The sequence below is a fragment of the Nipponia nippon genome, unplaced genomic scaffold (genome assembly GCF_047370975.1).
Source record: "Nipponia nippon isolate SJK-2023a ecotype South Korea unplaced genomic scaffold, ASM4737097v1 scaffold_6, whole genome shotgun sequence".
Taxonomy (NCBI): Eukaryota; Metazoa; Chordata; class Aves; order Pelecaniformes; family Threskiornithidae; genus Nipponia; species Nipponia nippon.
The window spans coordinates 2,041,217-2,057,067 of NW_028262380.1; the positions used below are offsets into that span (position 1 = coordinate 2,041,217).

The window sequence follows — 15,851 nt, forward strand, 5'->3', positions numbered from 1 at the left end:
TTGGCCGCGGCCCACCGCAGCTCCCGCAAGGCACGCCGGGAGATGGAGTCCCAGAGAGGGGGATGCTGGGACGGGGCGGCCCGCCCCTGCCAGCCAATGGGGACGGGCGGCGCGGGGCAGCATGGGAAATGGAGTCCGCAGCCGGGCGGGGCCCCGGGGCAGGACGGGAAAGGTGCTTTGGCGGGAACCTGGGGGAGCCCCGGAGGGAGTCGGGGGGCGGCGGGGCGAGGGGGCTCTCCTCAGGCCGGGGGCGTTGTACGAGGGCCTGCGCTTGGGTCACAACAACCCCAGGCACCGCTGCAGGCGTGGGGAGGAGCAGCTGGGAGCTGCCTGGGGGAAAAGGACCTGGGGGTGTTGGTCGACAGCCAGCTGAACATGAGCCAGCACTGTGCCCAGGTGGCCAAGAGGGCCAACGGCATCCTGGCTTGTGTCAGGAATGGTGTGGCCAGCGGGAGCAGGAAGGTGATGGTGCCCCTGTGCTGGGCACTGGTGAGGCCGCCCCTCGAGTGCTGTGCTCAGCGCTGGGCCCCTCACCCCAAGGCGGCCATGGAGGGGCTGGAGCGTGGCCAGAGCAGGGCAGCGAGGCTGGGGCAGGGGCTGGAGCACAAGGCTGGGGAGGAGCGGCTGGGGGAGCTGGGGGGGCTCAGCCTGGAGAAGAGGAGGCTGAGGGGAGCCCTCATCACTCTCTGCAACTGCCTGAAAGGAGGCTGGAGCCGGGGGGGTCGGTCTCTGCTCCCCAGGAACAAGCGATGGGACGAGAGGGAACGGCCTCAAGCTGCGCCAGGGGAAGTTTAGGTTGGATATTGGAAAAACTTCTTCCCCCAAAGGGCTGTCAGGCCCTGGCCCAGGCTGCCCAGGGCAGTGGTGGAGTCCCCACCCCTGGAGGCATTTAAAAGCCGGGTAGACGTGGTGCTTAGGGACATGGTTTAGTGGTGGGCTTGGCAGTGCTGGGTTAACGGTTGGACTCAATGATCTTAAGGGTCTTTTCCAACCTTAACGATTCTGTGGTTCTATTCTATTCTATGACTCCAGGTGTCCCCACCCTGGCTGTGGCAGGGCTGACTCCCCCTGCCCAGGCTGCTGCCGCCTGAGGCCCCGCGGGAACAGCCAAAGTGTTGGAGTAGAGTATGGCCTCCCTCCTGCTCCCGCGCAGGGCAGTCCTGCCTGGCGTCAGGGCTCTGTGAGGGCCACGCACCCCCTATGTGAGTCTTTCCCCCGCCTCTGTTGCCACTTCTCCCCGACCGTTTCTCCTTTTTGTGAAATAACAGTTGAATTTAGCAACTAACAGAGGCGTCTGAGGCAAGTGGCGGTGGCCAGGTGGCAGAGCTCCGTTCCTCCTGCCCCAGAAGCATGTACACCTCACGGCGCACGTTTCTGACCGCTTCACAAGGGACTCGCTCCAAAACGTTCTTCCTTTTTTGGACGCAGACGCCGTTTTCTCAATGACACCGACGTGGCAGCCAGAAAATGGGTGGTGGTACAGGGTGCACAGGAATGTGATGTGGAAAGCATTCGTTTGCCTTAATTCTGAAATTTTCTGAGCAAATAATAACACATAGAAAGGCGAAAGCCCAAAAACTTCTGGGAAAAAACTCAAAATTTCATCATTTCCTTGTGGAAATACATATTCTTGCTTTGATGGGAGCCTAACAATTGCTGTTGACCTTTAAAATACATGATTAAAAATAAAGAATAGGAAACCTAGAAATAATAAGTTTACTTTGACGCAGACTTATTTGTCCGCTTCCTCAGCGTTACAATTTGTGGAGATAAAGACAAGGTCGCGCAGGGCTGGGGGCAGAAGGGGTGCGCGCGAAGCGATCTCCAGAATGCTCTTCTCTAGATTAGTGGAATAAGAAGTGTCTGGCCCTTCAAATGCCGGTGAAATTGTTTGGAGGATTAGGATCAATTCCCTGAGGAAGAGCAAAGGGCCAGCAAATAGACTGGAGATGGGGATGAAGCAGGCAAGGCAGGCAGGGCGTAAGAGGAAGGCTTGGCGCAGCAGAAGTAAAGGCAACGGATTACAGAGCAGGTCAGAAACAGATTTTCCATCTAAGGAGGAATTAAACAATGTACCTGAAAAAAAGAAATCCCTTATTTTTTGCTATACAGGGAAAAATAAGAACATCACAACGTTTTGCTGCGGGGATGCTGCTGTTCCGCTTCACGGATGTGCTGCTGATTTTTCTTCCCTTCTCTTTCCATCTGCAAAACCCGGTTTTTTTTAGGCTAATTCACCACTGATCCCCTTCACCAAATCACAAATCTCCTGCAACTTCGGGTAGAAAAGGGACAGAGAAGGGGCCCGGCGCAGAGCCTGCCGCGAGTGCGATACCTCTGGTCGTGTCCGACGCACTTACCCCACCGCAGCCGGGCGACCGGGAGCTGCCGCCCGGGCAGGGCGCTTGTGCCGTCCCCCGAGCCCCGGGCTGTCTTGCTGTCACAAGCCTCAGCCCCTTGGCCGCGTTTTCCTGAAGGAAATTCCCGTGGCGTCGCGCGGGTTATGTGGGAAGAGGCGAGCCGTGCTTTACCCTGCCGTGGGAGCGGGCGCTGTAACGCACGCCAAAGCGCACGTGCCTTCCCCTTGCACCCGCACGAGGAAGGAGCTTCTACCCGAAGGGAAAAGGGACGTTTTTCTCATTTCTTGTTCCTTTTCCCTTCGAGATAGTGTTAAAATCGAGTTGTTCCTTCCTGCACTGCTCCCTCAGGGTGACAGGCTGCTGGCAGCCGGCATCGCCTCTCCTCTTGCCCTCTCCCTGCAGGCGTGACAACGCGACTCGCCCCAGGAACAGAGAAGATGAGGAGCGAAGAGCCGTTCCAACAACAAATCCCGCTTACTGGAGCGCACCCGCTGCTGTCCTTGTGCCGTGTCCTCGGAGTTAACGGCTTGCTTGTTTTAATTAAACCCGGCTGCAGTGCAGACGGGAGCCCTTGCTGCCTGCCGCTCCAGCTGCGCGACCCGGGAAGGGTTTCCCACGCCTTAAACCTCCTTTTGACCCCCCTCAGCGCAACCACGGCTCTTGCAGCTCCGTTTTACCGCTGCCCTTCTCATCCCTCCGCGTGCACCACGACGCTGATCTTCATCCTGACGAGCAGCCTGTCGCCCGGGCTTGCTTTCCTCTAGGCAGGGTCTAACGCTGCTTGTCTTAAAAGGGAAAAAAGAAAATCGTTTTGCGGCGACTAATGCTTTACAAGGCAACTCGTCTTTTTCTAAAGGTTTCAGCCTGTCCTTAACGCAGCAAAATCTCTCCAGTAAATGTGGATGATGATAACCCAAATCTCTCCGTCTCTACAGGAGGGAAATCCCCCTCCCTCCCGTTACAGCTAGAGCCAGATAATTGATACAATCCCTAATGTTGACACACTACATGTTTTGTAACAACAGAGGGGAGAGAATCTGTTTATCTAAAACCCCATTTGGAGTGACATAAGACTATCACTTTTTTGGTTAAATACCAGAAAGAATATCAATTCTTTGGCTGATATCAATCTAACCAGATCCATTTCGACTGACAACTCGCGTTTCCCCGGTTTGGGGAAGAAGGAGGGGGGGCTTTGCTTCCCCAGAGCAACGACTGTCAAGTCAACACCAACGCTTCTTTCTGGGTTTTTTTTTGGGGGGGGGGGGGGGCGGGGGAGAAGCAGCTCCCCCCCGGCCACCGAGCAAACGCCTCCAGAAACCGAGGGAGATGCGGGGGTCCCGGCCGGCCACCCCTCGCGACAGCTGGCCGCGGGGCTGGGCTGCCGGCTGGCTCGGCGAGAAAGCCACAGGAGCGTTTCTTGTCGGCTTCCATCTGTAAAGCCAGATTTTTAAGAAAACTTGCGGCGGGCAGCAAAACTCAGGCTTCGAACGAGAAACCCAGCCAGTTCTTCCTGCAGGGACGGGAATTATTTGCGTCGGTCCCGAGCCTGTGCTTTAAGCTTTCAAGGAGGCAGAGGCACCCGAGACGATCACGTACGGCAGTTTTCGCAGGACTAAGGTCTTAAAATCCTTCTTTTTTTCTTTCTTTCCCCCTGATTTGACGGATTGCGGTTCCCCCAGCCTCCCAGCGACTGCGGCTCTGCTGTGCCCCCTCTGCAGCCGGGGGAAGCCCAGGCTAGCCCCGACACTTCAGGCTGCCTTTTCTTAGGATAATCTTGCAGAGGGTCACAGTTCAGCGCCCCAATCCTGCGAAGCAGCGTGCCAAACGTTTCCCCCCCTCCCGCAGCCGATCCGGGCTCTCGGGGCTGATGTGATCCCCCCAGACAGGTGCCGAGCTCGATAACGGCCTGCGATCCAGCTGGGTGAAAAACAACCTGGGATTAGAGCTAACGACACTCTTCTGCCGGAGCAGCAAAGTCATTTACCGAAGCTTAAGGGGAGTTAAGTTTTTCGCAGGAAAAGGCATGAAGAAAGAAGCAGGCCTTGAGCAGGGAAACGGTAAAACAGCTGGGTGGGATTAGGGGAGAGGAGCTGGAGGCGAAGGTCTCGGCTGGGGATCAGTCCTGTGCCAAGCGAGGTCTGCGGCACAGAGGGGGAGAAACCAAGCGCTTTATGCCCACGAAGAGCGGGTAGAAGCTGCGTGGTCCTGGGAGCTGCGGCCCTGAGGAAGCCGCTGGACAATCCGGTGTCCCCCACGCCACACCAGCTCTCCTTTCTTCTTCCTCCAGCGCGCCGCAGTGAGGTTTGCAGTGGGGTTTCTCTCCTCAGCTGCTGATTTTCCACAAATCCTGAGGAACGCAGTAAGAACCTTCACCCTCCTGCTACGCAGGGGCAAAGTCAACGGGAGCTGCGGGCACATCCGACCCCCCGGGGCAGCGCGGCCACCCGAGCCAAGCTCCTGCGGTCGCTCAGCACGCAACACGATGGCAAGGCGCAGGGAAGAAAGCCGAGAGGAGCTTACAGCCCCTCGGGTGCACCGATGGACGCAGGCCGGGGCGATATTCGGAGAGGAACCCGAGGTAACCCTGCAGAGCTACCACCCCCCGCAGCCACCGCACGGCGCCTGGGGACTGTTAACGATGCTGGAAAAGCTGCCGGAGAAGTTGGACGCCGTCATCCTACTTCAGAAAATAAACAGATAAATGTCACTCACTGTCCAAGTGCTATCGGCACAGACGCTGTTGTCAATAAATCAGAAGTATCTATGAACAGCTTGAACAACTTTTATTTTTTTTTTAAAGTGCTTAAAACGTAAATAACAAGCTCTTTATAAACATTAGTTGCAACTATTAAAACATGAAACACACAGAACCCACTCCTGCGTACGTGAAGTACAGGGAAATCAACAACTCTGAAACCCCCGACGCTTCTCTCTCCCGTTTTGGGATGTTTTTCCACCCCCCGTTTATAACACAAACCACGCGGCGGTTTCTTCACAGACAAGTCGTACGGCCGAGTCGCCGTGACGCTTCAGGATCCACATCCCTTCAGGTTTGTTCCAGTTTAAGGATATATCTTGGCGGTGCTTCTGGCCCACGACTCTGGGCCAGGAGGGCCAGTCAAGGCAAAAAAATAAATCACTTGGCCAGAGTTCTTTAAAAGCAAGAAACCCAAGTGTGGGCTGACAACAAAAGCAGAGCACAGCTGTGAGCAACAGCACCCTGCGGAAGACCTTGTCAAACAGCTTGAGCGTGGAAAGAGAAAGACGGACCAGGAGGCAAAAATACAGAGTAATTGTTACGGCCGTGTTTAAAACGGAACCGGTGAAAAGCTGCTGCCGGCCCCATCAAAGCCCTTTCGTCCGCTCGGTTCAGACCTCGGAGCGTTACCCTGCACGCTGACCAGAAGTGCTGCTCACCTCCCTGTTTTTGCAAAGAAATCTCTAAATACGGAGATTTGGGACACGAGCAACTTGAGAACATTTCCCCTGCTTCTTTTTCTCATCCCCCCCCCCCCCCACGAGAAAACATCTAGGTCCTCAAAACCATTTCCCTCTGGTAACTTAGAGGTTTTAACAAAAAAATTATACAGACTCCGGCTTCAGTGCTGTGGTATAGCCAAGCTTGCTTGCTCTTACGCAGAGAATAAAACCTGTGTGGTGGGGGAAAAAAACCCACATTTGCAGGACAGCAGGGTGGAGAAACGGAGAACGAAGACAGAAACATCTTTAAAAAGCCTTTTCCTACGCACAACTCATCGTTTGTCGGTACCTCTGGACTTCTAAACGCTGGAGGACAGACACGAAACGTCAGGGCGGCCTCGGCTGTCGTCACCGCTTGTTGTTTTCCGTAGCCCCCCCGTCGCAGGCGCGATGCCAAGGCACCCCTGCCGTACCCCCGCCTCGCCCTTCGGAGATGCTCTGCCATCACAAAGTCAAGGCGAGAACGTTTCAGCCCTGCTCGCTCCAGCCTCCCCCGAGGCGGCGCGGGTGGAAGGCGGTTCGGGGGCTGCGTTGTGCCGCCGCAAGGGAGGCGGGACACGGGAGGGAGCACGTATTGCTGAAAAGGCCGTACACCCAGTACGGCCTGCTGTAGCTCTGAGATTAACTTGGATATGTAAAGTGCAAAACATTCAAGCTTTGGAGAGAAAAAACAAGGCAGAGCTGACTAAGGCAGAGGGGGGATTAGGGAGGCGGTGAAACGTGATGGAAGAGGAGGGGGAGAAGGCAGGGAGGAGGTGCAGCAAGCTCCTTAAATCGTTGGCACTTGTGTGTGGGGAGCACCTACATCGCTGACAGGGGAGAAGTCCCGGGAAGCAGCGATTTTCCAGGGAGCGGAGAGCCAGCGTGGGATTTCGGCTCTGTGCCTCCCCCTTACCAAAGCCCGCCCGACGTAAGCCTTCACCGCTCCGCATCCCTGCCCTGCGTCCCTGCCGTCGGCGGGGCTGCCCCTTCTCCCGGCCCTCCTTCCCGCGCCACGCCGCTCTTCCGACGCTGGACTGTCCGCAGCTCCTCCCGGCCAGCTTTCAGAGAAAAGGGAGAGCTTCTCCACAAGAGACATCCACCCAGAAAGGGAAACCCAGCTCTCAGGCCACGGGATCTTTTGATTATATAGACAGAGAGAGGTTTCTGGTACTCTTCTATAAACACCTTCCCTCAGACCCTCACATCTTACACCAGAAACAAAGTCCCCGCGGCCGAGACACACAGAGGGAGGAAGAACGTGAAGATGCAGGTAGAGAAGTGTGAAACCCCAGATGACCTCCTCCTAGGGGCAAAGGCAGGTAGGGACTAAAGGCTCGTAGCCGCTATCTTCCCCGGTAACAAATCCTCCTCCTCCCGCGATGGTCGGCAGGCTAGGCACGACTAAACGTCGTCAATGACAGCAACGCCAAATCTCCTTTTCAGCCGATACCTCTTACTCGGACAGCCTACTTCTCCAACCTCAGACTTGGAGCATGAGCCACTACTGTCTTTATCCAGCTGTATTTTGTCTTGGAACATCTGGCCTGCTCTTCCCCCAGCGTCATCCCTTCATATCCCTGCCTCCCACGTCACGCGAGCTGCCCATGCAGCGCTCCTGCCGCAGACCAACAGCAACCTGCACACAGGGATGGGAAGGCTCCGCTGTCTGCGCTTACAAATAAACTCGCCTCGTTCGGATTAGCAGGCAAACAGAAGAGAAAGCTGCCCCAGCCGGGTTGCACTGAACTGAGAATTGGATTTCAGAGCCTTTTTTGGTAGGAAACTGCTATTGTTCTATTGCAAAAGGCACCATTTTTCAAAGTCATGGTATACATCGAAGCAAGTAAGGAGAAAAGAATATGAAGGTTTTAAGAGAATCCAGTAACTCTGGGAGATGAACGGGAGAGAGAAGATGCCTTACACACCAAGACAGCTCCAGTCCCACACCAACGGACCCTCTGCCTGCACGGCACCTTCTCTAGCCAAAATCCCGGCAGAACGAGAGGGAGCAACGTCCTTTCTACGCCCTTCCACAGCATCTCCAAATCAAAAGCTGCGCTGTACTCCGGTGCGGCCGGGAGCACCGCTCACCAGCCTCAGGCTAACATCACCTACGGCTGCTAAACCACGTAAATCGGAGGCCTTTAGACGGTCGCTCAACAGTGAGCAGCAAGAAGCATTCGGCTCCCGAGAGAGCTGGCCTACAACGCCTAAGGGTGGGCCCAAGCCGCCAGAGACCGGACGCTGGCGTGTAGCTGCGATACAGTTCGAGCGGTGTTGGGTACTAATACTGGCTTGGCGGGGGTCCGCGAGGATTACTGAATTGCTAGCTTTGACAGAGAGCGTTTGACGGATGCCTGACCTAGCAGGATGTCATGCATAGAGGTGGCCGGGCAGTCAGACATCCTCCTCTGCGCACGAGCTTCGGTCCCGATGGCGTTTTCCTGTTGCGTGGAGAAAGACGACGCAAAGTCAATGGTGGGGGGCAGCCAGTGGAAAGCAATTCCTGTGGACGCAGGAAAGGGGGAATGAAATACCGCGTAGAAAATTCAGCTGTGGTTTATACATACAGGAGGCCCCCCCAGGGCACCGGGGGCCAGCCAGCCCGGTGACGGGTCGGGTGGTGTGCGAGAAGATCTCCTGCGGTACTGACGGTGCACAAACCATCGCTGGCCCTTCTCCCATGTCGCAAGTTCAGTTTTGAGCTGGGTAACTGAGGCCGCGGCCAGACTCTGCATGCACACAGCGAAGGAATCGACGCCACTCACGGTCAGGCAGTGATGTCGGCTTGAGTCCTTTACGGCCTCCGACCCCGGCGCTGTCGCTTTGTGTAGCGTCTCCCATACGGTCAGGTGCCGCAACAACCTGGAGCTGGCTCTTCGGACGGAGACCCTTTGCTTGGGCGTACAACGTATGGGGCAGGAAGGGCAAGAGGCACCCAACGGTAGCCCCTTCCCCTAGCTGCCCTGCCGAGCAGGCTCAGCAGACAGTAACGCGCTGGTAGAGCCTTGCTGAGTTTAAGCATCCCTGATGTCATCAACCAACTTAACACATCAGCCAGGGTACACCACTTCAGAGCAAAGAGATGAGGAAGAGTGTGGGCAGAAGAGCAGCAGGAGCAGGATGAAGACATGAGCGAGGTGGTTGGTTTCCAGCTCTCTAATGTCCGTGGACCACTTAAAGCATCGGCAGGATGAGTGCCTGCAAAGAGGCCGCTTGGTCACGACGACAGGAACCTAAGGAGGCGTCTGCCTCATGTGGAGGCTCTGCTCCTCCCCATAGGGTGGATGACAGCCCACCACCCTATAGTTCCCTGGAGCCAGAGCTGGGAGAAGCTTGGGCTGGGAAGGAGCAGATAACCTTTCCTGCTAAACTCTGCGAACAGAAGCCACTGGAGCCCTCTTGAAAGAGGAGGGGGGAGTGCAGGGATGTTTGCAGCGTGTTTATTGGAGAAGTGCTCGAGGCAAGTGACGCTGGTCTCTGGGGAGAGGTTACTTGGTCTTGCTTTCCCCCAGCGGGATCTGGAGGAGCGTGGGAGACTGTTCCATGATGCGCACCAGCAGCTGGTCAATGTAGTTCTCCAGTTCATGGATGTGCTCCTCCTTCTTGCTCAGCTCCTTCTCTCTCTGCAGCAGGAGCTGGATGAGTTCATCGTGGGTCAAGTGATAATACTTGGCTGACTGGTCCAGTACGGCGGGATCCTGTGGTAGAAACCAAGAGGAACATTCAGTGAGCCAAACGAAAACCGCTGCTCCCTTTAGCGCTTGCAAGGTGCAGCAACAACCAAAGCAATCAGTATTTTCTATGTCTGTTTTCTTTCCAAATCTGAGACATCGTGCAGCTATCATGTCGTGTCTTTACAAAGCAGCTTTCCCACGTGCCATGGAGTCACCCAAAAATACTGGGGACAGAACAACTGCCCAGACACCCAGGCCAACGTAGCCCTCTCCATGGGGCTAGAGGTGACTGCTGGGCACTTCCACCAGCTGAAGGAATCGTTTAACAGGGTTGCCCAAAGACTGTGCCAAACCTCTTTCCCCCAGCAGTGAGAAGCTAAGGGCATGGGCACAACGGAGCCCATTGGGCTGGCATAGAAACGCCTGGCATCAGCTACCCCACCTCTCTGTGGCTTCCCCCTTCCCTAGTCCTCCAGCAGCAGGCCTGGATGACGACAGGAAAAGAGAATTAAGAGCTGAAAGACCCCTCAGGAGCTCCCAGAGGATGAGACACCCAGGGGAGTCCACTCAGGTGAACCCCAGCAGCAGCATTTTACATGGCGAGTTGGGGAGGCAAACAGAGCGGCAGCAGACAAGGGGAAGGAGAAGGTAACCCCGTGAGATCGTGCCCTCAGACATATGACACAGGTATCTTGCTTGCCTCAACATGCCAGCATTTAAAATACAGCCAGGCAAGCAGCGTTTGAGCAAGGCTCCAGGAAGCACCTTCCCTCTGTCAGGAGGAAAAAATCCTTCAGGCCTTCAGTCAGGCAGCTATCACATCCTCCATCTTTCACATCCTGCGGATAACCAGGCATTTGCTTACACACTGTACAATAAAAACCCCCAACCAAAGCAAGCAGTGGGAGAAGATCAACGGGGTGAGAAGGTCCGGAGGCCAGGTCATGGAGGAAGGGAGGCCAGTGGGAGGCTGGGCAACGAGGACCAAGAATGTCGGGGTTAATACACATGGTTCCGCTCACACTGTGGCAGGACCCTGTTCCACCTCCTCCAACACCCGTCTTCTGCACCTCTGTCACCAACTACAGACAAGTAGTACCACAGTACCCCCTCAAGTGGGTGGGAATGCAGCTCTCACCTCAGTGGTAGGTTCCTACCTTTAACTTCTTTGAGTCCGTTTTCTCCGGGTGAGAGGATGGGGCCACAGGCTGGACACTGCTCGTGGTGACCGTCTTCAGCTTCTCCAGGCCGTTGCTCAGAGCGGTCGTCAGGCTGGACCTGTGCTGCTGCTTCTTCTCGCTGGAGACCTCTTGCACCGCAGCGCTGATGGGTTTCACTGGGTGAGGACTAAGGAGAACAAGGAGGTCGGACAGTTAACGCCCTGCCGAGCTGGGTGGCTGGCTCTCCCTATGGTTTTTATGGTGGTGGGACCCACTTATCAAATTTAGTCAGCTCCACACAGCTACATCCTCTGTGCCTGCATTGCTCAAAGCTCACCTGCTCCGAGAAGAGAGAGGAGAGCCAGCGTCCTGCGGAGCAGGCAGCCCGCAGCGCTCTCCGGCACTGTTTCCACCCAGAGATGAGCTAAGGAGCCCCAGGACACGTGTTTGGCTGAGATACAGAACAGGTCTCCGTGCCCACACCTATGCTGCTTGGTCCACGCTGAGAGTCAAAACTCCCGGCCGCCACGTGTTGGCACAGCTGGGGGAAACTTAACCCAGGTCCCAGGTAATCGGGGGCTGCTGCACCCACTGCCCAGAGGGGCGTTTTGCTGCCCAGGAGCCCCCAGATTAGCGGCTGGGGTCACCACGGATGCTTCAGGGATGCTCCTGCACCACCGTGCATCAGTTCCTGCACTGCCTCAGCCCAGGACCTGGGCTCCACCTGCCTGGAAGACACCGCAGGATTTGTGCCCCTCCGCTAGGCAAAAGGGAGGGCGAGGAGATGGGGTCTGAATGCACCTTCTCCGGCACTTAAGGGGGAATTACATTTTCATTTATTTTTGCCTCACTCTTCACCCAAAAGATTGTTTCTGGGCTTAAACAAAGTGAGTTTGCTTTTCAGCGTGATGGAAAGAGAAGTGACCTGATGCTACCTTCCTGCAAGGAACAGGCAGACCTGCACACCATACTCGGGATGAAAAGATCCTAAAATCTACCTGGGAGCTCTGCAAAGCCTCCGCACTCATCAGATGCGGCAGCCACCCTGCAAAGGGTGATAATCCCAACTGCTGCGCATCCAAACAACGCTGCAGGGGAAGGGGGACGTCTTGCAGGAGCTCTCAAGCAAGGCGGGCAAGTCTCTCTTTACAAGTGGGGACCTCAGGGTGTGGGTAGGATGGGTTGTGGGAGGAGGAATAACGCCCACAGAGCTGATGGGTGAGGATGGGACAAAGGTAGCATCACATAAGGCACCAGGTGGATGGCCCAGGTCCTCAAGGCTGGTGTCCTCATGCCTTGTCAGCGGTGACGGGATCAGGATGAGGTACCAAGCAATCTCCCCGTTGTGCTGACAGGGCACGTCTAGAAGTCCTCTTCAACCACGACGATGCCTCCTGTCATCCATTTTCTGGGAGAGGACAGCAATGGTAGCCACTGACCAGCTCCAACAAGCCAAAGGATCAACGCCCCTTGTCAGAGCTGTCCGAGCATGGGCACAGAGCCGAGGGTTCCCGGACAGCTTGAAAGGATGGAGAGGGATCCCACAAATCTGAGCGGGAGTCCGCTGACAGCGCCAGGGGTTGGAGAAGTTGCTGTTCTGCACGGCAGCCTTGAGCATGCTCCACCTTGGCCCAAACCCTTCACCAGCAGAGCTGCGAACACCGTGACACCGCCTGACAAGCGGTCCAGCAGTTGTCCGTTTCTAATGACATAAGATGGGGTGAGGGTGAACCGGACCGGAGGCCGTGCACAGATCCTAAAACATTGCTCATTCCCCAGTCCTTTAAAAAGTAATGAGTTTGCTTGCTTGACCCACTGCTAGCCTCCTTCCCAGCCCAAAACAAGTGGGGTTCACTGCAGGATCTGGGGAAGACAGCTCTGCTACCACTGTAGGACTTCTATGGTTCCTCAAAACACAGTGCCTGGGAAGGAGAGCGGCTGGGGAACCACCAGGACTGCTCATCACGGCCAGATCTGAAGGTAAGGAGCCCAGGATCCTACCATCACCTCATGCATCCCCACAGCCAGCGCAGAGGCTAAGACGAGAGTATGGCTGCAGAAGCAGGAGACTGACACCCCTAAGCAAGAGGTCTGCAGGGCACTGGCTGGCCGTCACGAACATTCAGACCTCTGAAGGGGACCTCTTTCGGACCAAACTTACCAAGGCCACTCTACGGAATGAAAACCAGCAACAGCCTTGGGATGCCAGTGGGATAGCTTGGATGCATTTTGAAAGCTGGTGGACATTTCCCACTGCAGGTCTGGTTGCAGGCAGCTTTCAACCCCATTGCCAGTGGGATCACATTAATTTCTGCAGAGCTGGTAAAGTTATTTAAAAGGAAAAAAAACATTATCTCCTTCTTTCCTGCTGGGAAGGTGGTGTGTGCAGGGATCCTGCTGAGCCAAGCAGGGGCTCCGTCCCCTCAGCTCGTCACTCTGCAAGGTCCCGAAAGCAGGAGGCGTTCCTCCGCCTGCATCCTGCCCCGGGATGGTCGGCACCGGGTGCTTCCAGGGGAGCAGAGGTTGCTCCACGCCTCATAGCCACGTCTGAAGCCCTGATGGGTCTGCCGAGAACTTGGACCTGTTTCCATCTGCCGGTCGATGAACGTGAACTTGAGAGTAGAATTAGCTGCTCACACCGACAGCCTGCCTAATCCGGTACCACATCTCCGAGGGGACATATGTCTACGATGAAGCTTTCATTCAAGAGGAAACATCTCAGGATGGCAGTGGCACAGCCCTGGCCCCTCTCTCTGAGCAAGCCTTGCTGTGTCACAGCACAGCTTTCACCGATGCTCCCGAGGTCATTGCTGAGCACAGTGAAAAACTGGGGAGATTCCCTGACAGCAGCTTGGAAATTAAATCTTTATCAACCCATTAAAATGCTTCTCACAGAGAACAAGACAACAAATCCAAGGAAATCAGTCTTGTGGATAAGCTGCTGTGCCGGCAGCAGCACACAGCACCCGAGGGCCAGACCGCCGTGGAGAAAGGGTCTACTGGAGGAAAGGGAATGACTGAATTCGGGATCAGCCTCTCTTCTCCCAGGTCTGTCTGCGGACGTGGCAAGCCACTCTCCGAGCCCCCAGGGCTCCACAAGGAAGACATTCAGATCACAAAGACTGGCACGTGATTCAACCTGAAACCTCGTTTTCAGAAGAGGACGATTCTGCTGCACTCCTGACATTGGGAAGGCACAAAGCGGCACGTGCCAATACCGCCTCGGCACCTGCGACGTCCCCAATCCTGTCACCTGCAAGTGCCATGACAGCTGCAGCAGTCACAGATCTGAATTCCCCATCGGTGGGTAAGGAGCCACACAAGTGCTGGGCTCCCCCAAGGCAGTGGAGTCCCCAGAGCACTGTCACGGGCTGTCCTTCAGGTCCCACCTGAACCAGGGGATGTGACCAGAGATGTCTATAAATGTCTATAAATAACCAGAGATGTGACACCTTCCCAGCGGTGAAGGCACCATCCCGCCCTTCCCCAAAGAGCCGAAAGGGGAGCCTCCGTACACTTGAGTGTTGCAACCGATGCTCCGAGCACCCACCTTACCCCAGCGGCAACAGTTCTGTGGCGAGAGCCCTCCCTCGCTGCAGGAGAGCGGGGAAGGATCTGCAAATGCAATCCCAACACATGCTCTTCTGGACCCTGAATTCTGGACTCTGAATTCCCCAGCTGCATCTTCAAATCTGGCACACAAGAAGCTGTTCCAGGAGGGCACAACCTCCCAGCTCACTGTGACCAGGCCAGACTAGGCAGGAGGTGCTGGTGTCACTCAGATAGACAGGTCTACCACTTGACTTGCCATCCTGACCAAGATGACCAGCAGAGAGCCACTCTGGCCACCTGGGAAGAGACATAGGTCCCCACACACAGCTGCCATCCCTCCCGAGGAGGGCACATAACCCCAGCACACCAGACTCTCAATAATCCACACCAGGTACGAGCTCCTTCTTCATCCGATGGAAGAGAAAGACACTTTTGACCCAGCTAAGCCTTAATGACTGTTCTAAGTTGGAAGTCTTTCCTCTTTCCTTCCACCTTTTTTCTATCATATCTTTTCTTTGTCTGCATGCCACTGACCAGCCTAACAGGAGATGATCCTAGGAAAGGCAAGCATCACCGCGGGGACCTGGAGAAGGGCCTTTCCACCTTGCCTCTCTCCCCCCATGACAATTAGCCACATCTCCCCAACCTTATAAAGTAGTGCAGATCCTCAGAGCCTTCCACAGAGACCTCAGGAACTCTTCAAAGCTTCTTGAATCACAGCAGCAAGTATCCCAAACATCCGCGTTTTACAGGTAGAGAAACCAGAGCAGAGATGTTCAAGGACTTCCCAGATGTGTCTCATGACAGAAGCCAGCACTGACACGACGACCAGCTCTTAGGTCCAAGCCCACTTTGCTCCCACGAGCCGGTCAGCCCTTGGATGGGTGCACAGGCAAGCCCGGAGGCGACTGTGCGCGCACACTATCGACAGAGAGAGCCCTGGGACTACACTTCTCTCATTGCCTCATTTGACCCTTTGGGATTGCAGGACACTTCTCTTTCCATGAAACGTAAAAACATCACCAAAATTCAGGAGGTTTCTGTATACCTGCTCTCTGCAAATTTCGAACAAGGTTATTTGCTGGAGGATGAATAATCCAATTAAGAATGATTTGAGGATCTGGCCTCGATAAAGAAGAAGAAGAAAAAAAAATCAGCTAAGAGACCCATCTCTTGCTGGTCTTTGCTCCCGAGGTCATTTTGCACATCAAACGCACGCTCGAAGCAAGAAGGGATCCCTGTGCAGAAGGGCTGGAGCTCAGCTAAGCTCTGCTGTCCCCATCCTCCTGCCCTCTCTCTCCCTGGGGCCATGACCAATATTATTCTTGGGCCAGATGGGATTTTATCATTTCAGTGCCCCCATGAAGCTCCATTTGCCATTGCAGAAGTGAGGCTGATCAAACAAATCACTGCTAGAAGACCCAGGTCCCCACATAAACCGTAAGAGCTTGATCCTTGATACCTGACAGAGCCCGTGACAACCCTCTCCTGCCCAGGCAGACCAGGGGAAGGTGTACCAGGAAAACGAGCTGAACTTAGAGCAAGCCTCCCTGCCCTAAACTCAGCACCCTTCTCTGCTTCACAGCATTTCTACAAGCCCAAGACTGACCTGGGAGGAGGAACAGCCCCTTCTTTCA

General features: G+C 55.4%; 1 protein-coding gene across 6 annotated transcripts in view; it reads right to left on the reverse strand.

Moving 5' to 3' along the window:
- Positions 1 to 5,127: 5,127 nt before the first annotated feature.
- RAB11FIP5 (RAB11 family interacting protein 5) overlaps positions 5,128 to 15,851 on the reverse strand; it is a 44,249-nt gene continuing 33,525 nt past the window's right edge. For 5 of the 6 annotated variants that reach the window (XM_087735710.1, XM_087735709.1, XM_087735706.1 and 2 more), the window contains 2 exons: positions 10,660 to 10,849; positions 5,128 to 9,526 (listed from right to left, as the gene is read on the reverse strand). In XM_087735710.1, the coding sequence (XP_087591836.1) occupies positions 9,317 to 9,526; positions 10,660 to 10,849 (400 nt within the window). In that variant the 3' untranslated portion in view covers positions 5,128 to 9,316. The remainder of the gene's footprint in view (positions 9,527 to 10,659; positions 10,850 to 15,851) is intronic. The other variant, XR_015699512.1, reaches the window with a different exon arrangement.